General features: G+C 32.9%; 2 protein-coding genes across 2 annotated transcripts in view; both read left to right on the top strand.

The window, feature by feature from the left end:
• Positions 1 to 6,103: 6,103 nt before the first annotated feature.
• On the top strand, positions 6,104 to 14,138 carry LOC134726593 (ankyrin repeat and SOCS box protein 13-like; the record flags this gene model as incomplete). Its single annotated transcript, XM_063591003.1, has 7 exons — positions 6,104 to 6,112; positions 7,281 to 7,478; positions 8,158 to 8,308; positions 8,535 to 8,669; positions 9,568 to 9,762; positions 11,754 to 11,877; positions 13,540 to 14,138. Coding segments are annotated over 7 exons (816 nt in total), but the record flags the coding sequence as incomplete, so codon positions are not given.
• Positions 14,139 to 23,055: 8,917 nt separating this feature from the next.
• LOC134725565 (E3 ubiquitin-protein ligase SMURF2-like) overlaps positions 23,056 to 24,918 on the top strand; it is a 37,301-nt gene continuing 35,438 nt past the window's right edge. Inside the window, exon 1 of the mRNA XM_063589494.1 lies at positions 23,056 to 23,251. Coding sequence (XP_063445564.1) covers positions 23,194 to 23,251 — 58 coding nt within the window. The 5' untranslated portion in view covers positions 23,056 to 23,193. The remainder of the gene's footprint in view (positions 23,252 to 24,918) is intronic.

Consider the following 24,918-nt stretch of genomic DNA (forward strand, 5'->3'; position numbering starts at 1 on the left):
TTGACCTTTTAAGAGCATATGTACCCAGTGAGGTCACCCCGTTATATGGTCGAGTGTGATGTTCAATCACACACAGGGTTTTTTTTTTTTTTTTTTTTTTTTACATATTCAACAATATTTCAAAACCCTTTACACAGGTCAGGACCACTACCTTATATAGAAATGCATAAATTAGCATACTTATGTTATCGCACATGTAATTGTTTATTTACATGTGACGCAATTTATTTTTACCTAGGTTTTTGACCAATCCACTAAATGAGTAACAATGCATGATGGACTACTACGTGTTTACAATCAACCAAGAACACGTGTTATTTACTGAAATACAACACATTTTTTCGTGCAATGCGGGATTCACAATTTCGCTCAGTTTTTCATTTTGTGTATCCTCATTTATAGTTCGTGATATAAAGTATTACTTCCATGCTCAGATTAACGAAGAGTTGTTTCTGTGCGAAGAAAACAGGGTTTGAAATACCCGATATATAGCCATTAACATGTCTGATGATAGCACAGAGATTTCATGTATTCGTCTACCAGACAGCAACGAAACAACAGCGAAAAACACAATTACCCATGAGAAAAACTTACTAGTGTAAGAATAAGCCGTCGATAACAGCCAGTGCCAATATTTACGAGTACAGCAATTTTCGTATAGATAATTAAAGGCAAATGTGTGATCCTTGAATTTTGTGTTCGTAAAAAAAGGCGAAGAAGTATTTCTTTTTGTCAGCTGTTCCCTTTGTTTTCAAGGTAGTGAAGTCAGCAACTGTAGTTTCAGTTTGTTCGTTTTTTAACAGGCTCGTACTTTAAAAAAAAATCATTACAGCTGATTTCTTATACCTGCAAAGTAAAACTTTGGTTGGCTTGCTTGCTTTGTTAATATAGTTGTTTATACAAGCTTAAAACTAAATAAATATTGACATATTTAAACAATATATCATATATATATAGGCATAGTTTAACTTGTAGATTTTATATTTTGTACAATATACAAACAAAGCAAGCAAGCTAACCAAAGTTTTGGTCTACATGCATTAGGAAATAAGCTGTAATAATGTTATCCATATGTATGTGCGACAAGGTGGAAAATTTTATATGTTTTGTGAAAATTGCAGCGTTGGACCTATGATAAAAAAAAAAGAAAGAAGATGTGGTATGATTGCCAATGAGACAGCTGTCCACAATTTTTTAAGAGACCAAAATGACACAAAAATTAACATTTATAGATCACCGTACGGCCTTCAACAAAGAGCAAATGCCATACCGCATAGTCAGCTATAAAAGGCCCCCATATGACAATGTAAAACAATTCAATTGCAAACGAGAAAACTAACGGCCTTAAGTATATAACAAACAAAAAATAGAACGAAAAACAAATATGTAACACTTAAACAAACGACAACCACTGAAATACAGGCTTCTAAACAATATTTTGTTTTTGATGGGATAAATTTCTTCTCCTTTGATATATTTAATTGGGCTGGTTTTTTGTTTGTTGTTGTTTGGATTGTTTTACACAAGTTATTTTTTGGTCATTTATAGCTTACTTAATTTTTCAGTATTGAACCCTATGACTGCTTATATACTGAATTATGTCTTTGTTGGAAAGATGTCTCATTTTGGCACTCATACCTCATCTTCTTATTTCTATATACAAAGCAAGTTTTAGAAAAAAAAATAATAGGTAATAGGGCACCCACTATGGTCCAGAAACTTTTGATATTGGAGATATTTTACATATGCCAACAGGACAGCAGACGAACGATAAAAAAAAACCTCTAAGGTATATTTTGTGATGAAATTAGAAACAAACGGATATTATCAATGGATGAAACATAAAAAATGAATTGAGCTATATACCGTACCCGCTCCAGGAGGGTGGGGGTTCCGGGGGGATGGACCCCTTTTTTTGAGCGATCAGTGCATTTGAATGGGGACATGTAGTTGGAACCCCCTCCCCTTTTTAAAATGGCAGGATCCGCCTCTGCCGCTTTCACAACACTTATTTTTAGCATACTGAATATTATGATGTTCTTACTTTTAGTTCAGGTCCTGATAAAAAAAAATTACACATTCAGTACAGAAAGAAGTGTTTCAATGAAGTTTTCGTGTTTTCTAGGCAGAAATGATTTTGGAATGACATTATGCCGGTTTAAAAGAGCTCAAATGATTTTCTTACTTGAAAGTGGTCACTTCATTGGATAATTCACTGTTTCATGTCGTGAAATTAATGCAGGTTCAATTCATAACAATGCACAAAACTGGTCCAACTACTTTTGCAAGGCGAAAAAGAAAGTAGAATCTTGAAGCCAGTAAACAATATTTTTTTAATCTGAGCATGCAAATTGAGGATTACGTTATATATTTTACATTAAATATATTTGCAGAATAAAAACATTGAAAATAAGAGTCCCAGACAATATATTAGTTGACTGTTTTCCCACTAATTCCACGTGTTTTAAGTAGTAGTTTACTCGTAGTAGCCCACAATGCATTGTAGTTCATTGAGTCGATTGGTCAGTTTTTCAAGGCCATATTGGCCTTGTGTTTTGGAAATTTCTATGCAAATATATTATGACGTCAGAAAATCTAGAGTTCTCGACCTGTTACAACTTTCATCAAATAAAAGTTGATGTCTAAAAATTCCTTTCATCAAAAAGTTGATGTTTTAACCATTATTCATCAAATAAATGAAATATTGTTGTATGTAGGGAAACACGGGACTTGTCAGCAATTAAAGTCCTTTTCATGCTTTTGTATTTAGATTTTCTCAAAAGCAACATATAAAAAAATGGTCTTATCGAATTACAGATCATGTGTTGACACGCTTCGCTTTTAAGAAAACATAACCACAGAAGTTGTCAAGGGTAAGAATCAATCACATATAATAATCATCTGAACAACATTAAAGATTGACAAAACCACAACTTTTTGTGATATTATAACATCTATTTTAAACGAAGGATCAGTACCTCACCACAAAACGCTGATGTATCATGAAACCCGGCTACAACCAGATTTCTTGATAGTATAACCGCATAAAACAAGCAATTGAATAACTAAAACGAAGCAGGATAACATTAATTAAGTTACCTTTTCTAACACAAGGGGTACAATCAAAATCACGTGATGGATATACACACACCGGAAGTAACAGTCGAGCAGACCGCTTGAAAGGTAAGTAGTCGTATTTACTTGTTTATATCAATAAAATTTAATAAATAAGGTAGTGCACCGAATGTCGGATACTATCTAGTTTTGAAATACACAATTATCATTGCTGGAAAGCGTGCAGTTAATGCTAACACTTCGACACAGTTCCAAAATTTCACCAGATAACTGTGTCGAAGTGTTTGCAATAACTGCACGCTTTCTAGCAAAAGCAATTGTGTATTTTAAAACTACATATTATCCGACATTCGATGTGCCAACTTATTAATCAAAATTTAATTGATATAAACAAGAAAATGCAACTACTAACCTTTCAAGCGGCGAGTTCGACTGTAACTTCCGGTGTGTGTATATCCATCACGTGATTTTGATTGTACCCCTTGTAACATGTAACGATAAAGCGGCCAGCAAACATCTTTACTCTAAGCCGGATGCATCCATGTTACATATTATATACTAGTGCCCTTTTAAAAGAAAAGAATTAAGCAATGACGATCCGATACCCGATATATCATAATAACTTTAAATTGCATTAGAATACAAACAACTGTTATGCAATTGTTTTATAATCTTAACTTGCTGAAAATCCCAGTATCCCTGCAAGAATGTGAATCGCGCATGAATAGATTACAAAAGTAGTTTCAGAAACATGCTTTATCGAAGTGTAAACCGATGGAGAAAATTTCTAAATGACCAATCAAATTCAAGTATTTATAAAAAAAATGTTATTGCTATTTTTAAAAAAGGTGATTCGTCATTACCTTCAAACTATAGACCAATTTCGTTAATAAGCTGTGTAGGTAAAATCATGGAACGAATTGTCTTTAAACATGTATATAATCATTTACATATGAATAAATTAATTTATGAATATCAGTCTGGATTTTTGCCAAAAAATTCAACTGTACATCAGCTATTAGAAATGTATAATTGTATTCTTAACTCACTAGAAAAGAAGGAAATAAATTGTTTTGTCTTTTGTGATTTTTCGAGAGCTTTTGACAAGGTTTGGCATAGAGGGCTCTTGCATAAAATGCAAGCTTACGGAATACATGGTAATCTACTTAACTGGTTTGAGAGTTATCTTTGTGATAGGCAACAAAAAGTTGTGATTAATACATCATCATCCTCATTTTGCAGTCTTTCAGCTGGAGTACCTCAAGGCTCAGTACTTGGTCCCTTAATATTCATAATATATATAAATGACATTGCAGAGAAACTCACATCTCTAACTAGACTCTATGCGGATGACACTTCTTTAATTACTCGGGGAACGACCAAGAGCAAATAAAAACTGTTATTGATCGTGACCTCGAAGAGCTAAACGAGTGGTCACGGAGGTGGCTAATGTCTTTTAATTCAGACAAAACAGAAATAATGATTTTTTCAAATAAAGATGCACCCGTTTTAAAATTCTGCTTAAATGATAAAGAAATCCCTATAACAAAATGTCACAAACACCTTGGGGTAACGTTTTGCTCTGATGCTCGGTGGAACAGTCATATAGACAATCTGATTATCAGTGTTACGCAACATTTAAATATCCTGAGAAAACTCAAGTATCAGCTTTGTAGGAAAAACTTAGAAAAACTCTATTTAGTATTTATAAGACAAATTTTTGAATATGCAACTGAAGTTTGGGATAATTGCGGGTTAGGATATGTTAATAAACTTGAAAGTTTGCAGCTAGAAGCTGCTAGAATAGTTACTGGTTTGCCTATATTTACAAAATCTGAAATTCTGTATGAGGAAATTGGGTGGGAAACTTTAGCTGACAGGAGGAAAAGACGAAAATTACAAATGTTTTATAACATTCAACATAAACAAGCTCCGGATTATCTATGCAAACTTGTTCCACCTAGTGTACAGAGCACAACTACATATCCCTTGAGAAATGGCAATGACATCATTGTTCCTTTTTGTAGATTATCTCTTACTAAAGAATCTTTTATACCATCAACTATTAACCTATGGAATCATACCGATTTGTCCCTTCGAAAATCAGACTCTATAGCAAAGTTTAAAATCCAATTAAAAAGGTTAAATACCACAAATAAAGATGTACCAAAGCACTTTCTGTATGGACCGAGGAAACTAAATATGATTTTAACACAATTCAGATGCTACTCATCTTTCTTGAACTATGACTTGTTTAGAGTCAATATAATTGCTGATCCATCTTGCTTTTGTGGATGTAACATTGAGACTGTACACCATTTCCTTTTCGACTGCTCTTTATATATACACCAGAGAGAAATTCTGATGAATAATCTAAGATGGCTTCCTGATGACCTTACATTAAATGTTAAGTTACTTTCTTCTGGTAATCCGAATCTCTCGTATGAACAAAATGTGAATATATTCAAACACGTATTCGAATTTATCAAAAGGTCTGAGAGATTTCTTGTTATGTAGAAAATGTATTTACGGTAAATCCACGTCATCATCATCATCATCATCATCATCAACGTTTTCAATGTTTACCTCTACTTCTCACGGTTTCATTTTTTTCCCTCAATTGATAGACTCGTAAAATATTGTTTATTTTGATATTGCATGCTCATATTAATATTGTATTGTAAATTATTGTCATTCGGAGCGGACTTCATAAGTATGGCTTACTTGTGTCCAATCCATTTTACTTTGAGTAAATAAAATATGTTTAAACTAAGTATTTATAGATATGCAAATGATATAAGAATATTATCATAATAACTTTAAATTTTTGAGCAGATAAAAGTAAAATTACAAAAAATAGATATATTCCTAGAGATTGAAGGCCGCAGATAACAAAATTTTGAATGTCACGATTACAACCGAGTGTGATGGGCGGTTTCTGAATGAGCACTTTTGTGCGGAATATTATCCCGTTGTTGACTTTGGGTATGACAATACTACTCAAAATTTCCGGTTACAGTGTAAATGAAAACAAACAGTTAAGTACCCGTATAGCATAAAGGTTTTATCCATGCCTGTATAAAGCAGTTAATTAATAATATATGATTGTATATCCGATTTACGACATTAATTATATACCAGTCAAAGTTTTTTTTTTTTTTATTAAAAATAGTATAATGCCCCGTTTACCTTACCTACAATTACAGACAAAGAAAGATAACTCAAATCAAAATATCGTCTGAAGATGTTTCCTTGCTGAATACTAGTAATAGACTAGTACTATAATGTTTACTTCAAGATCTAAATGCAAAATGAAAGCTGTCTTTTATACACTCGTGACAGTGCCCGAAGCACTTTTCATGAGATGTCATTAGCTATATCTATGTTTTTGTGGATTCAAATGTAGATATATATAATAATATCATGATTGCAAGATAATGAAGATTTTTTTTTTTATTTTGGTTATTTGTGGAAAAAGTTAACTTGTATATAAGCAAATGTAAGGATTGTTAAAAAATACAGGGTTGGTGAAAAACAAGGTTTTATGAGTATTGCCTATCCCAGTGTGAAATACTGTAGAGGGGCATAATGTTTTTTGGTCTGTGGGTCTGTCGTCCGTCCCGCTTCAGGTTAAAGGTTTTTGGTCAAGGTAGTTTTTGAAGAAGCTGAAATCCAATCAATTTGAAACTTAGTACACTTGTTGCATATGATATGATCTTTCTAATTTTAAAGCCAAATTAGACTTTTGACCCCAATTTCACGGTCCACTGAAAATAGAAAATGAAAATGGGAGTTTCAGGTTAATGTTTTTGATGAAGTTGAAGTAAAATCAACTTGAAACTTAGAACACATGTCCCCTATGGTATGATCTTTTTAATTTTAATGACAAATTAGATTTTTAACCAAATTTCACGGTCCATTGAACATGCAAAATGATAGTGCGAGTGGGGCATCTGTGTACTTTGGTCACATTCTTGTTTGTTATTCTATTAAAGGGAAAAACTTAAAACAATATTATACTTTGAAGAAAGACTGTCAATACCATTTCTTGAACTTATAATGCTGAGTGTGATTTAAAGTTTATTTGATAAAATAATTGTGATGCCATGGGCAGCGAATTACATATAGTATTATTTGTGAATGCAAGAGAGAGAAACTATAGTTTAACAAAATTGTAGTACTCAATAATTTGATTTATTTTTCAGACAAAAATCCTGGATGCACGTCGTCAATACCCCCTGCATACAGCAGCAAGGGAAGGTAACACAGAAAGAGTGATTTCCCTTATACAACAAGGTTTTAGTGTAAATCACAGTGACCCAGATCTAGTTAAACCATTACATGAGGCATGCTTCCATGGAAGGTTGCAATGTGTGAAAATACTGTTAGAAAATGGTGCAGAGGTAATATACTCTCAATCTTTTATTTTTTTATTTTTTTTTAACTAATATGTGTATATTTTCTCACCCTGTTGTGGATAGTTGTGCCTCGTCTCTTTGACCGTCATACTAGATAATTCTTTCAGGTTTTGTATGTATATTATTCAAACTAATAACTGTTTACTGCGTTAGGAAAACATAATTTTCAATAAACGCGGTAAGTCATTTTTACGTACGAAGCGTTATAGCCAAATCAGAAAAACCTGAAATCGACTGTAAGTTGGAAGTCGTCTCTTAAAGTTGTTTTTCATGTAATGTTATTTACCAAAATCAGACTGTTTATTTTCCCTTTTTGTTTTTCAAGAACATTTCCTTCTGATATCAGATTAGTCCAAATAATTATGACGTAGTAAGGCGTCAAAGAAAAAAAACTATAATAGCCTTTCAAGACGTCATAATTATTTGGACTAATATCAGATAAGCTTATCATTGGAAAAAATAATTGTTAAAGGACTTAAAATCAAAAGTGACCTGAAATGGTTTAAATGCTCAATCTTTGATCAATGTTAAATACACAAAGTGGTTGTCTACTGGGGACTATACCACATCTCCTTATTTTTATAATAGAAGTGCATTTGTAAGTTTCTTCTTTATTGATAACTTTTTTTAGAACATATTGTTTATTAATTTATTATTTCCAAAGGTAAATGCTAGAAATATAGATGGAGCCACCCCACTATGTGATGCAGCATCCAGTGGTCATATAAACTGTTTAGAATTACTTATAGCTAATGGAGCTCGAGTTAATCCAGTACTATTATTGTCATCACCATTACATGAGGCTGCTCTTAGAGGTATTGTGCTCTAACACTATGAAGTTGAAAATAATGTTTAGCTGTTTTAAAACTGCTTTAACATCCACAAGGGAAATAAACAATCTTTTTTTTATAAAAAAGTTACCCGGTACACAAAATTTTCATCATCCTGGTACATTTTTTGTAAAGTAATTTTGCAGTTTGGAACTAAGATGTACTATTTTTCTAAGTATACTTTTCATCATTTGCACTTACTTTTTTTCAGATCAGTGGGAATGTATAGATATTTTATCAAAAGCTGGTGCGAATCTGAATGCCTCAGACTGTCATTATGGTACTGCATTGCATATAGCAGCCAACCAAGGATTTATCAATAGTGCAGAAGTCTTACTCAGAGCAGGTTTATTCTTAAAATAGCTGAATTAAAAATTAATTTCATTACTTTACCGGTATTCATGTCCACTCAATCAATTGTCAAATTTTGTTTTAACACTCCTGATTCACAGAGTCATGTGAACATTTGCAATCAGTTTGCATCTGTTTTTTTATCAGTTAAATTATTTTAAAATCTTTTCCTCTTATAAAAATTTAGAATGGAAATGGGGAATGTGTCAAAGAGACAACAACCTGACCAAAGAACAGAAAACAGCTGAAGGCCAATAATGGGTCTTCAATACAGCGAGAAAATCCTGCACCCGGAGGTGAGCTTCAACTGCTCAATAGATTGAATCCTAAGCTTGCCTGCTTCATCTTCATCTCAAATAAGATTAGCATGACAAGGTGTTTTTTTTACCCTGAAAAAAATTCAGAAAAATCTGTCAACCTGTTCAAAGTTATTGCCCCTGAAACATACATTTTTTCCATCTTTTCATATTTTGTTTGGCTATTTTTAAATCTATGGGAGCTAGACTTAGCTTAACAGTGTAAACTCAAAAAAAGTACAATATGATAATCTATTTAATTTGAAAATTTGTCAATGAATAAGCGATTTATTATATTTTCTAGGTGCCAGTGTTAATGGATATAAGTGGTTTGTTATATTTTCTAGGTGCCAATGTCAATGAATATAAGTGGTTTGTTATATTTTCTAGGTGCCAATGTCAATGAATATAAGTGGTTTGTTATATTTTCTAGGTGCCAATGTTAATGAATAAGTGGTGTGTTATATTTTCTAGGTGCCAATGTTAATAAATAAGTGGTGTGTTATATTTTCTATGTGCCAGTGTTAATAAATAAGTGGTGTGTTATATTTTCTAGGTGCCAGTGTTAATAAATAAGTGGTGTGTTCTACTTTCTAGGTGCCAATGTCAATGCTGTAAAGACTCATAGTACTCCACTCCATGAAGCAGCCTTAAAACAGGACATAGATTTCTTAGGTTTACTGTTAGAATATGGTGCTAATGTTTATGCCAGGAATAATAAAGGCCTACATGCAATTGATCTTATTTCAAGTTCAACAAATCCATCAAAAGAACTGTTGTTATACTGGATGAGTAAGTTAATGTTAAAAAAGTACATTGGTTTTATCAAATTTAATTAGTGTCATAAACATTTGATTCTCCTTTAATAGAGTTTATCAACTTTATATTTGTTTACCATATTTTATTATACTTTTACCAAGGATTATATACAGGTAAACAAGTCCATTATTGACAGTTGCAAATTATTGGTTTTGATATTCTCCCCAAAGTAGTAAATATGGATACTAATGTATAAACAAATCAAAATGTGTGTTTATGCATTAAAGCACCTAAAGTTTAAAACTACAGCTTTAATGGCAAGAATTAAATAAAATGTGGATCTTTCCTCAGTGAAAATTCAATTTGAGGAGGTTCGCTTCTCAGTTTCAAAATAACAAGCTTTTGAATTCATAACACTAGTATATATTGATAGGGGATTCATAAAAGAACCAAAAAAGCAAAACTGGAGGCTTTAAAGAGCCTGTGTCGCTCACCTTGGTTTATGTGCATATCATAAACGAATAATTTTTTTTTTACCAAATTTACAAAATTTTTGAAAATTGTTTTAAAAATTGACTATAACGGGCAATAACTCCTTAAGGGGTTAATTAACCATTTTGATAATGTTGACTTATTTGTAGGTCTTATTTGCTCTACATTATTGCTGTTTACAGTTTATCTCAATCTATAATTTTGTGTCCTATATCATTGCTCTGATATTCTGTACCAATATAGACAATAACTGTTTAGTGTCTTTAAATATCAGCTGTATTTGTACGAGGCTAGGAAACAAGGTGTATGCGAGCTTTTAGCGAGCTACTACACCTGTTTCGAGCCGAGTACAAATACAGCTGATATTTAAAGACACTAAACAGTTATTGTCTTTATCCTGCAATTAATTCTGTATATTGTTTGTGTTTTGAAAGACACGAAAACTAACATATTTAGCATTTATTTTCGATTTGTAATCCCTTGAGGCCCGCGTAGTAATATCAAAATCACACATTACGCCTAAGACGGGTTCGCTAAAAAAGAATCTCGAATGGTCCACAATAATACAGCGCTCAAGGTGAATAATTATCTATTTTATCATAACAACTAATTTCAACAGTAAAAACAAATAACAAAACATTGTCAAATTTGAAACAGAAGTGTACGAGTTGTCCTACGCTTCAGACTTGACACTCACTAAACATGCATGCTGAAATTGACATGGTTGAATTTGTAACACAATCATACACATTCAAGTTTTGAAATCGACAATTTTCATCGTCATTGGAATGCAACTCGAATACACATTCTGAGGTCATACAGGTTCAAACAATACTCAGTCCGGTAGTGGGCGGAGCTTTAAAGCGATATCTGTATAGTATACAGATACAGCATAGCGATATCTGTAGGGCTGTATCTGTATAGAAGGACACCCAATTACAGGATAAAATAATATAATTGTATTGAAGGATGCATCAAAGGGAATATTACATCATTCCACCAAATGCTTCATTGATTAAATTTAAGATTTATGTCGCCAATTTGAAGACCTACGTTTCCTTGGTATGATGCTAATCATACATAGAAACATAGTTATACATACCAGTAGTTTGATAGGTTCCCATTATACCCTATGGGAAATTAGTTTTTTTTATCTTTTCCTTTGAAATTAATTTGGTATTTTGAAATAATAAATGTATGAAAGGTCTTCTAACAATTGCTTTTTTTTCCAATAATGGTAGATGAAAAATATGGATGTCTAAAGGGAAAAAGCAAATATTGATTCTCATTGTTACATTTTTCAAATTTTACTGATATTTTCCACTACATATACAAATGACTTTTATTGGTGTCATACATATAGTATGTTTATGTGTTGTTTTATATGCTCAAGAAAAATTGCATTAAATAATTCTATATCCTTTTCTGATGTTTAAAGCTATCCCTTTACTGCTATGAAACTATAAGTGCTATATGTATTAATAAACTTTTACTTAAACTTATTATTTTGGTTTATTTGTTATTTTTTGCAGATACAGTTCCCAAATTGACATATATGACTCGACAAGTCATAAGAAGACAGCTGGGGCAAACAGGACTAATGAATATTGATCAGTTGATGTTACCAAAATTACTTCAAAATTACATAGAGCATAGGTAATAACTGCTTTACTTTTCAGTCTTTTACTTTCTAAGTGTTTAGTATCATAACTAGCTATAGCAAAATAGCATTGCTAGATAATGGTATATATGCATTTCCTGTAGAAGATTAATGAAATCCGCACCTTAAAGAAATTGTATGCTTGCTTTGAGCACATTTTACTTCATAGAGATTAGTATGGCGTTCATTATCACTGAACTAGTATATATTTGTTTAGGGGCCAGCTGAAGGACGCCTCCGGGTGCGGGAATTTCTTGCTACATTGAAGACCTGTTGGTGACCTTCTGCTGTTGTGTTTTTTTTTATCTTGGTCGGGTTGTTGTCTCTTTGACACATTCCCCATTTCCATTCTCAATTTTATCATATACATGTACACATAATTGTTTGAAATCATTTCTTTGATTTGCATGGTATAAGACTTTGATATTAGATAATATAACTATCTCTATGGGATAAATCTGAAAACCACTAGAACCAAAGAAATCCAAAAGGTTTTCAACAAAAAGGGGGATAATTGTACCATATACATTCATTAACACTTATAATATCAACTCAACACTTTTTTTATTCGACTGCAAATTTTTTTTTTGGTAGTATGTTGCTATCACATCGTCTTTGTCAGCATCGTCTGAAGACGGATGATTTCAGAATGATAACTTTAGTATAAGTTAATAGAAATCAATAATATTCTTACACAAGGTTTATAACCACTAAAGAAAGGTTGGGACCGATTTTTGGGGTTTTAGTCCCAACAATTTAGGAATTGAGGGCCAAAAGGGTCCAAAATGAAACTTTTGTTTGATTTTATCAAAAAATGAATTATTGGGGTTATTTGATATGCGGAATCTAACCGTTAATCAATTTTATTAACCCTTACCATGCGGTGACCATCATTTGACGGGCGTACCCTAATAACCGTTATTTGGCTCCAATGGCGTTCAATACTCTTAGAAGTCCACTTTATGATACTTATTTTAAAAGTTATGCATGTTCCCTCAACCTGAGCCTATTCATATTCACGTTTCTCATGTATAAGAAGCATTTTGAGCACAAATACGGACTTAGAAAATTGAAATTGGATAAGTTCAGAGACATAAAACTTGCAGAAATAGTGCAAACCCAAGGCCATATAACTACTGATCATTATTATTATTAAAATACGCATAGGAAACAACTACTTCCAGTTTTGGGTCCATTAGAAGTAAAAAATTGGCAAAAATCGTGAAATTCAGTATTTTTGGTCCAAATGACCTTCTGTAGACTGCTGAACCAAGATCAGATTCACTCCGACCTAACAACTGTTGGGGTCAATTTGTTCACTAGGGTCCACTCTACATGCAGGCTACAGCTGGATACCTTAACCAGCATCCCTGGGTCTTCTGAGTCAATAGAGAAGGGATGAAAAATCAGCAATATTGACGATTTTTACACCTGATGACCCACTTTGGGGCAAATTCCCACCCACCTATGCTGTGTCAACTTTTTAATCACAATCCAAATTCAGAGCTGTATCAAGCTTGAATTTTTTGTTCATACTTGCCCCAACTGTTCAGGGTTCAACCTCTGCGGTGGTATCAAGCTGCGCCCTGCAGAGCATTTTATTAAAGTTAGAATTAGCTTTTGATGACAAGTGATTTGTTGAAAATATTTTTTTTCAGGTAACTGTTGTAAAAGGAGAGAATTAAATAACACAGCACATCAACATTTGAATCACTGTTTTCTGGAATGCATATTCCCAGTGAGAACAATACATACATTCACTCCAAGGATATTGTGAGAAATCAAACTGTCATGGATTTGTCTATGTGATCTCATCAAGTGCAGATAACTCTGATCTGTGAAATTTGCAATTTGGAAAGTTCATAAATCTTGAAAGGATGTTTGGAATTTTTGGATTTGTATAATTTCTTGAAAAAAGAATCTGCAACTTTTCTTTATTTTGTGGAAGATTTTGACATGAATTATAAGTATCAAGTTTGCAAATTTTTTTGGCCAATTATTCACAAATTTACAAGTAACTAATTTTTCTTGTATTCTTTTTATTCAAATTCCATACAGAATTGCAAAGTTTTGACTACCTGCTTGACAGTTCATGATCTTTGTATATGAAATAAAGTCAAAATTACAATGGCTAATATAGGAGTATAATATCAGCAGGTTAAGTATTATATGTTATTCCAGTAATCTAGTAAAAAAAGTGCAGAGTACTAGGGTTTGAACTGATATCACCTTACAGTTCCTTACTTGAGCGCCGGAAGTCATTGGTGCGATTCCATACTGGTGTTAAAACTACAGAATTTAGCATTATTATTTGCCAATTCTCTTTATGTAGAAATAGTAATGGGAATGTTCATCATCAATTTGAATTATTATTGCATATTCATTAAACAACAAACTTTTTTTTCTCTACTTTGTTATTTTTATTTGTGTTCCACAATGTCCCTTGAAAACAAAACAGATCATTTGTCTTTTCTATTGGTCTATTTTCGTTTTGAAATATTGATGGATTGAATAGCACAAAAATCATGCCGTGTTAAAATAAGATTTCTTTAGCAAACAACACCACTTCTATGACATTGCCACAGGAATGAAATGAGAGTAAGAACACAAGACCACCTCAAGAGTACAAAATTTTAACTAATTTTAAACAAGACCTTACATGTAATTCCATGTATTGGGCAACTTACATTGCAATCAGTAACATGTTTTACACATTAAATGCAATGTAATGCACTACAGGGAATTGAAATTACAAATTAGCACTGCCCTTAGCCTGTATGTTACACTGAATTAGGTATCTTTCTATAATGAAATATGCTTTATGAATGTTTGGAAACATGAACCCTTCCATTCTCACCTCTTCTTCCAGATTTTCATGTCTCTATGCTACGCTTTATTAGGTATTTATTTTAAATGAAATCGAAGTTTGAAGTTTAAAATAAGTTAAAAAAAAACACATCAAAGCATGGCCGTAGGTGTATGACCCAAGAGACAACAACACTGCCATAAATGTACAAGTCAAGAGAGTTACGAGATCATGACATTGATTATGTGTACAACCTAAAAAGTTGAAGAGCATGACCATATAGGCGTACAACACATGAAACATATAAGAACATTACCGCAGGTGTTCAAACCGATATACTTACTAGAATACGACCATATATGTACAACCCAAGAGACTTACAGGAACATGACCATATATATACAACACATGAGACATATAAGAACATAATCACAGGTGTACAACACATGAGACAAAAGAACATGACCACAGGTGTAAAACACATGAGACATATAAGAACATGATCACAGGTGTAAAACACATGAGACATATAAGAACATGACCACAGGTGTACAACACATGAGACATAAGAACATGACCACAGGTGTACAACACATGAGACATAAAAAACATTACCACAGGTGTACAATACATGAGACAAGAACATGACCATAGCTTTACAACCTAAGAGACAAGAACATGACTATAGTTGTACAATCTTAGGTGTAAAATCCATGAAACTTGCAAGAACATGACCATAGGTGTATAAGCCAAGATACTTACAAGAACATGGCCATATGCGAACAAACACAAGAGACTTGCAAGTACATGCATGAGCATGGCTGTACATCCATAGAGACCTACAAAAACATAACCATACATGTACAATCCAGACGACGAGAACATAAACGTAGGTATACAAGCCAAGAGCCTAACAAAAACATGACCATAGGTTTACACGCAAAAAGGCTAACACAATAAAACTACCACAGGTGGTTAAGCCAAGAGACAAGAACATTGCAAAATAACAGACAGATAATAGATTGTGCCTTAAATGAAGCATAAACCGTAGCCAACAAATCATTGAGTCAGACTCTTAAGAATTTCTTATCTGTTTTGCCCTGCATGTATCATGAGGGAATGTTTGTTTTTATAGCACTTAATATATAGACGTATATCCTGCAGAACCATTTGGAATGCAGTAGGATCCAAAATCCTTCTTGTATGAATTGAAATTCCAATATCTTCTCGTAGAAATTGTTCACTGTTTAATGTGTTTTTGGTATGGTCCTTTTCTCGTACCGGTATACTTTAAGCATTAGGTTTACTATATTTGGTTTATGGCATAATTGCCAGGTGGACATGTCTGTCTGGCAATTCATCTGCCCTTGACCTCTGTTGATCTCTGTTTCTTGCATCAAGTCAGTGTACGTCCGTTTGTCATATACTAGAAGAATTGGGTAAGCTGTATGAACTGTTTACGATGATTGCGAGGGGTACATGTCTGACTGGCAGATTTGAAGGTCTGAAGCATGGAGTATACATACAGTGATCTTTTATAAAAGTTAAAGTACTGGACGAAGTTGAAACTTGTAATATAAGATTCATTTTTGTAATATTTGTATCACCAATCAAAAAACACACATTGTTTAACCAACAGTTATCAAACTTCCCCGGGTACCAGGCTTATAGATTTTGTTCTAATTTAGTACGCCAGACGCGCGTTTCGTCTGCATAAAACTCATCAGTGACGCTCAGATCGAAATAGTTATAAAGCCAAAAAAGTACAAAGAAGAAAAGCGTTGGGTACCAAAAATTCCAAAAAGGTGTGCCAAATACGGCTATGGTAATATATGCCTGGGATAAGAAAATCCTTAGTTTTTCGGATTATTCATACTTACGTAAACAGGGAATCATAGAAATGACCAAATAATTAGTTATATCCATGTCAGAGTGCTGACTACTGGGCAGGTGATACCCTCAGAGAAGAAACGTCAACCAGCAGTGGCATCTACTCGGTGGTGTTAATAGTTATCAAAGGTACCAAGCTTATAATGTAATACGCCAGACGCGAGTTTCGTCTACATAATATTCATCGGTGACGCTCAGATCAAAATAGTTATAAAGCCAATCAAGTACAAAGTATAAGAGCATTGAGTACCAACAATTCCCAAAAGGTGTGCCAAATACGGCTACGGTAATCTGCCAGGGATAAAAAAAAATCCTTAGTTTTTTCGAAAAAATCATACTTTTTGTAAACAGGAAATATAAATGACCATATAATTAATATCCATGTTCACATCGGAGTGCTGACTATCTGCATGGTGATACCCTCGGGGCGAAACGTCCACCAGCAGTTGCATCGACCCAGTGGCAGTGTAACATTTGTAAATGGAATTTGGAGAATATTGAACTTTATTTTATGATCTAAAGGCCCTGTTTATCATTATTTAAGTGTCAGTCATCTAACCTCTTGTTTTTACGTTGACATTACTTGTAATAATATGCCGTAGTTGGCCCTTGGTTAAATTAGATATTCCTTGGCTAGGTCTTGGTTAAATCAAGGAGCTTATATGACCTCCTTGGTTAAATGTAATATTCTATTGTTTTTTTTCTCGTTTAGATGTTATTCTTATTTGCACCTTATTAAAGTGATTTCACCTTAATCTCATGAGTACCTCGAAACAAACATTACAGGACTCTATTTTGTAATTTGTTTTTCTTGTGATCAGTTTTGAAATGTTTTTACTGAATCGTATTATAATATCTTCTTTCATGTTTAAAATACAAAGCAACTGAGAGATTCAATGCACTGCGGCCAGGGGCGGATTTAGGGGGGGGGGGGCAGGGGGCCCGCCCCCCCCTTTTTGGGAAAAAAAATTGGTTGCTTATATAGGGAATCACTGAAATGTGACTGGACCGGGCCCCCTCTTAGGTCAGTCCGTGGGACCCCACTTATGAAAAATCCTGGATCCGCCACTGGCGGCGGTCTTAAGGGCATACGATACAGTTTTGATCATATATTTACAAGTTCATGAAAATTTGCATGTAGGCTATTTTTTACCTGATTAAATCAAATATGTAATAAAAAATATACCTTCATGTGCTACTTTTTGAGTAAAATGAGGTCGAAATTTTGTATATTTGCTCGATATTCAGATTTGTGGCCGTAATTTCTTTTTCGAAAGAAAGACATAACTTTTTTGTTATAAAAGATAAACACAAATTGTTTTTTGTTAAATAATCGGTAATTTCTGTATTTTATAAATCTCCCCAAAAAACATGCGATTTTTTATTCAGAAATAACTCATATTTATCAAATGTTCATGAATTGAGCAAAAAACGTAATTTTTTACTGCATGTTTATCAAAATTTAAAAAAATCCTATATTTACAGTTTTATAAAATTTGGGTCCCATAATCTCCCTGCAAAATGAAACAAAATGCCGTTTTGAAAAATAGGAGTCCATGAACTCGTTTTCAAATTAAATCAGTCGAAAAATGCATCTTTTCCCGATATGTCAAAGTTTGACGTCGTGAAAATAACAAATTACGTTAGCAACGTCATTACCTTCTCTGTAACTGTATCGTATGCCCTTAATATAATATTAGGAACGTCTTACTAGTATAACAGAACAGAGAGAGATATTGTTTGAAATCAGAATGGTTGTGAAAAAAACAGAATTTAAATAAATTCAATAGAGACGAAGGAAACAACAATTCAGCTCTAAAAGGGATTATAAGTGTCGTATACAAAAGATAAATAAGTGTGTATCAATTTGAAGTGTCATATATTCCTCGCATATATCTAATGATCAATTATACACTTAACAAACTAAGTAGGTTTTTAAAAGTGATTTGACCGAAATGATTGCCAGGAAATATCAACTACAAAGCGGGGATATTAGGACACGATCTAATTTGGTTCTAAGAAATTTAAGTTGGTTTACACAAATAAGGCCGTTAGTTTTCTCGTTTGAGTCATTTCATGACCTTTTATAGCTGATCATGCGGTATGGGCTTTGCTCATTGTTGAAGGTCGAACCGCAACGTGGACCTATAGTTGTTAATTTCTGAGTCATTTGATCTCTTGTGGAGAGTTGCCTCATTGGAAATCATACCACAGTTTCTTGTTTATGTTGTATCGATAACATGAATGGTTTAATCATTTTTCTTTTAACACCACTTTTTATTTTTAAATTGCTAAGTTTTTTGACGTGGTGGAACTTTAAACGAGAAAAGTCGATGTAGCTCACTACCTAAATGTTACTGTACCCTGTTACCATACGATTCTTATACAAACAGATTTCAATTGTTTTTTTTTTGTTTGTTGTTGGAGTAAAAACTTATACAACCATTTAGCAATTTGATTTTCCATATCCGAAGATACTGAATAGATTTCGTGAGTGGTCGATGATTTAGATTTTGTCCAATTTAACACAAACAATATTTTGGGATAGTTCAATACAGCCTTACCAGTACTACACATGCAAAATTTACTCACGTGAATTTCACATGAATCTCACACGAAATTTAAGTGAAAAATAACACGCAAGATTAACCTCAAACGAACTTATACTTACACACGTGTTTATGTGCTTTTCACGTGAGTTGAGATTCACACAATTCTCACGTGAAATTTTTCACATGAATTTCACGTGAACTTTACCCCCAAACAATGGGGTTTTTTTTCATGATTTTATTTGAATTTAAAATTTAGATGTTGTAAGAATCACTATATTTTAAAATTCTTGTGAATTTCACGTGAGGTTCATGTGAAAATTCACATAAACTGACATGTGAGTTTCACGTATATAAGCTCGTTTGAGGTGAAATTAAATTTAGTGAAACTTACATGTGTACCAGAAGTCCGTATCAATCATAAATTGTGTTTCGAAATTGTCTCATTTTGCAACCTTTCTTAATCTATTTGTTTATTTTTTTTACACCTAAGTCTCCTTTAGTCTCCTTTTGTAATACAGCGCTGTTACATAGCAAATTAAGAAACATATGGCGTGCATTCATATTATGTGACACAGTGAAAAGAATTAAGTCTGATAATATGTATTATTGTGAAAAGATTAACAGTGCACCCTAGTATCGTGGATGGTAAAAAGATGAACAGTGACATACCATGTGCTATGGTGAAGAGATGCATAGGTAGATAGCATGTGCCATGATGAAAAGATGAACTGCCAATTACTCTAGTCTAAGTGCCATGGTACAAAGATGGACAGTCATATACCGTGTAATATGGTAAAAAGATGTAAAGGTAGATACCGTGTGTCATGATCAAAAGATGGACTGCCAATTACTCTTGTGCCATGGTACAAAAATGAACAGTCATATATATATACCGTGTGCTATGGTAAAAAGATGTACAGGCAGATACCATGTCTCATGGCGAGAAGATGAATTGCCAATAACTCTTGTGCCATGGTACAAAGATGAACAGTCATATGCAGTGTAATATGGTAAAAAGGTGTACATGCAGATACCGTGTGTCATGGTGAAAAGATGAACAGCCAATTACTCTAGTGCCATGATACAAAAATGGACAGTCATATACTGTGTAATATGGTTAAAATATGTACAGGCAGTTACCGTGTTTCATGATTGAAAGATGAACAGTAACATACCATGTACTATGGTGCAAAGATGTATGGGCAGATACCGTGTTTCATGATGAAAAGTCAATTACTCTTGTGCCATGGTAAAAAGATGAACAGTCATATACCGTGTTCCATGTTGAAAAGATGTACAGGCAGATACTGTGTGTCATAGTGAAAAGATGACCAGCCAATTACTCAAGTGCCATGGTAAACAGTTGGACAGTCATATACCGTATGTTTTGGTAAAAGGTATACAGGCAGATATTGTGTGCCATGGTTAAAAGATGAACAGTGATATGTCATGTGCATGAGGTATGGGGAAAAGATGTATAGACAGATACCGTGTGTTATGATGGAAAGATGGACTGCCAATTATTCTAGTGCCATGATACAAAGATAAATTAATTTAGCTTATAAATAACTTAAAAGTATTTAATTATATTGTGATGTTTTTTTTCGCCTGTAAATTGACAAATTTTCTGGAAAATGAATATAAAATAAATAACGGTTGTGATGAGCAGACACCAAGCAGACGGTTGCACTCTAGCATAGAGCGTGGACTTGACAGCTGTCACAACCTCATAGTACTTGATACAGATAAATGCATGAATACGTCATTACCAGTCAGCAATTATACCTCATTAATGGGATTTAAGATGATGTTGTCAGCACTTCATATATCAGGCACCAAATTCAATTTCTATGAAGTTTAGATGATGTATATGTAACAAAATATTTGTTCCGGCGTGACATTTGTTCCGCCGGAACAAATTTCAAATGAAATATGTTCCACCGGAACTTATGTCACAGAAAATATGTTCCAGCACTATAAAATTTGTTCCGGAACTAATTTTTTAAACAAGTGTGAAATAAGTTCCGGAACAAAAATTACAGCACCATGAGTTTTGTTCCAATACTAAAATTTAAAAGAAAAGGTGAAATAAGTTCCTGTGATATTAGTTTTGAACAAAGATATTTTATAGAAATCAATGAAAATGTTCTGCTCAACCTAATTCACAGAAAATAAGAACTGTGCTTGCATGGGGTACATTTGCAATTGATAAAGATAAGAAATAAAAGCAATGATAATGTATCATAATTTATATATCTATGTTTTATCCTTTATGTGGTATTGGACCTTCTTGTTTCCTGTTGATCCGTCATGGGTGTTCTTATTATACATGTACTTAGCTATGGTCATTGCACAGTTTTAAAAGAGTGTGTCTTTTGTTTCTTTGTCCTTTAAAATAATTGATCAGTCACTTTGTCCTTTTTTAAAAAGTGCAAATGTTCATCTTTAACTATGATACCTTTTTTGGGGGAATGACTTTTATTATTATTTCTTATTCTACTCTTTCCTAGTTCATAATTGTCATTTTTAGTATTATTAATTGAGTATGTTATTTAACTTTTGCTGAACTCCGCATGATCCAAATTGGATGTTTACACGTCAAGTTTATTTATTACATTATCAATATAATACAGATTATAAATACATGTTTTTTATAATGACTTTAAACTGACTGATGACAAGTGCTCAGTATATCAGATAACTTGTTTAACCAGTGGAACATATTTCATAGACAAGGAACTTATTTCACCAGGTGAGGAACAAATCTCACAAATCCAGAACTTATTTCACCAGGTAAGGAACAAATCTCACAAACATGGAACTTATTTCACTAGGTAAGGAACAAATTTCACCAACCCAGAACTTATTTCACCAGGTAAAGTGTGGAACTTATTTCACATAGATGGAACAAATTATATAGAAATTGTCTGTGTAAAAAGTTCTCCCAGAACATATTACCTGTGAAATTAGGTCCACTGGAACTTTTTTCACAGGAACAAATTTTGGCTCACATATACGCCGATGACTCCATAAAAGTACGGTTTTGGAATAGAACTGAAATAGACTATAGGAAGATCTGCAAGGTCAGTTCAAACTACAAGCACTTGTCTCTGGAAAAATTTCCTGTATTTTAGGGAACAGTATATCTAAAGTCAACTTATATATGTTCCTGTAGTTAAAACTAGAGAGAAAAAAACATATCGACTCGCTACGCCGCTCTGCAGTATCTTTACAAAATTTTACGTAGTACAGTCACATTCACTTGGGGAAAAAATTGTTATATACGTTAGTGTTATTTCAAGGTATATATATGTTCCTGTATATTTACTCCTTGAAATAACACTAACGTACGTATATAAGATTTTTTTTTACAAGTGCATGACTGTGATCGAAACGGGGTGTAATTGTAAAATATTGTAAAGATACTGCCGAGCGTATCGAGTCGATCTGTTTTTTTCTAGTGTTAACCAAGGATTTGTGTAACTGACTATACAAATCCTTGTTTTTAATAACTAAGAAAAAATATTTTTTCGATATTTTTTTTTGACTCCGTCACTTTAGACCGTGAAATACAATATTAATTTAAATACCATAACATAACATTTTGTCTCTGAAAAAAATGGACACTTTATTTGAAATATAAATAAATCAAATCAAATCATCAAATCAAATAATTTTATTGGTGTAAATTCATATACAGAAATGATACCAGCCGACATTTAAAATTTACTTTTAAAACTGTTAAATATGTCATCTCAAATTAAGAAACCAGATACTAGGTTGTATCTTAAAGTATCATAATCTCTTGCATAATTCAATTTGAATACAATTAACATAATACCATTTTATGAAACAGTTGTTTAGTTAAATACCGGACGCAAGACTTAGTAATTCCCCCTTAAACTACCCCTCTTATCTTTGGCGACAGTAATCCTTTTAATGGCCTCTTTGTCGCTACCGGAAGTTGTCAGTTTCAGACTCATTTGCATACAATATTTTGCTTTCTGTTTAAATGAATGGGGATGAAAATGACAGAAAATATATCATGATCTCGATATCTAGCCATGGCTAGTAACGGATCTAGGCGACATGGAACATCTACTATGAAAATTCGTTTAACAGGTACACCTTATTTCACAAATTACTCGTCTGTAAGAACGAAACCAAACGGTATTTGTCGATGACCCATTGTACTCCAAAGAAAAATGGCTGCCTTGAGGAATCCAGTAGCAATTAATATCATCATTACAGTGGTATTGTTGAGTGTACCAACTATTTAAAGAAAGAATTACGGTCTATATATATGTAAATTCAGATACATTATAATTTGACGGCTTCATTTGTTGAGACCACTCTTAAAATGATGCACATTACCATCATCAGTGAAAAACTATATTTGACAACAAGTAAGGACTGAAAACCCCTTTTACTTTCTCTTTGACCACAAAGGATGATTATGAACTGCGTTTTTCTGATTACAGTCTCATTGGCATTGCTTTTGTTGGATACCTAATTTTGACATTGTGATTACCCATAGGCATATAAGTTCTTATCAAATCACTTGATAATTATTGTCATTCACATGAGTCATACTGGATATATTGCAGGGTAGGTCGTTGCGACATCATCTTACTAACCAAATGTATTGTTGAGGATCACCTTGAAAATCCTGATCCTGAAAAAAACAATTGATCAATCATTTAATGAGAATAATCGGACAGCATGCTCCAATTTGATTTTCGATTACAATAGGTTTTGAACACTTTTTGTCTCGCCAGCTATGAATGGCGCTTTATGGGAAACATCAGTATTGCTTTTATGGCATTGTGTTCTCTTAATTTAACATTTAGCCTTATCAGTTTTGAATATAATGAATTCAGACAGATTTGCATGTGACAAGGTAATATGGAATCGCATAGTTGGAACCACTTTAACAAATGTATAAGTGTCAAAAGTTTATTAGTTTATACATGTACATTTAAATTATGAAGCAATTCAAAAACATTCATACCCTCGTTTAATTCTGAAACTCTTATTCTTGTGCATGTCACATATATTATTGACAAATTGTTGAATAACTTCCCAAAGATGCAGATTTATGAATGCAGAGTACCATATGTACATGTACGCCTCAAAAGTTTGTATATGGATTAAGTTCAAATTGATAGTCCTTTTTAATTGGAGTTGTATATAATTATTTACATTTACCTGGCAATGTTAAAAGGTTAATTTATTAAGTTATTTTTTAAATGAAAATTGTGATAGATGAAACAAAATATTCAATAATCTTGATTTGGGGATTAATATATATAATAATTGATAATCATGCAGTCTGCATGGTTAGCCACTAGTCCGATGCCCCAGACTAGTAAAATTTGGTTCGGACTAGTTAGTTTTTGCAAAACTTTGTTTGGTCCAAAAGGAAAAATGTCAAAATATTGGTCTTCGGACTAGTAGTTGAAAAAGTTTTTGGTGCAGACTGATCATGTTATCATTCACTGACCAAATTTTAACATTTGCAATAGGTAATCATGATAATATACATGTAAAAATATGAGATGACATTACAGCTTTATTGTACATTTTGTATACATGTACATTTGTACTAAGTCTGACCAATCCCAAACTGTTCTAGGAATATTTGATTTCCTGGTTGTGTCAAATTCTACATAAATTTCAATTATTTATTCCTGAAAAGATAACTTTCAAATAAAAATTTATATGAATAATCAGTATGTCACAATTTACTCTCGAAATACATTGTAGATTTATCTTTTTATTGGTTTCAT

This window comes from Mytilus trossulus, chromosome 7 (assembly GCF_036588685.1).
Source record: "Mytilus trossulus isolate FHL-02 chromosome 7, PNRI_Mtr1.1.1.hap1, whole genome shotgun sequence".
NCBI classification, from domain to species: domain Eukaryota; kingdom Metazoa; phylum Mollusca; class Bivalvia; order Mytilida; family Mytilidae; genus Mytilus; species Mytilus trossulus.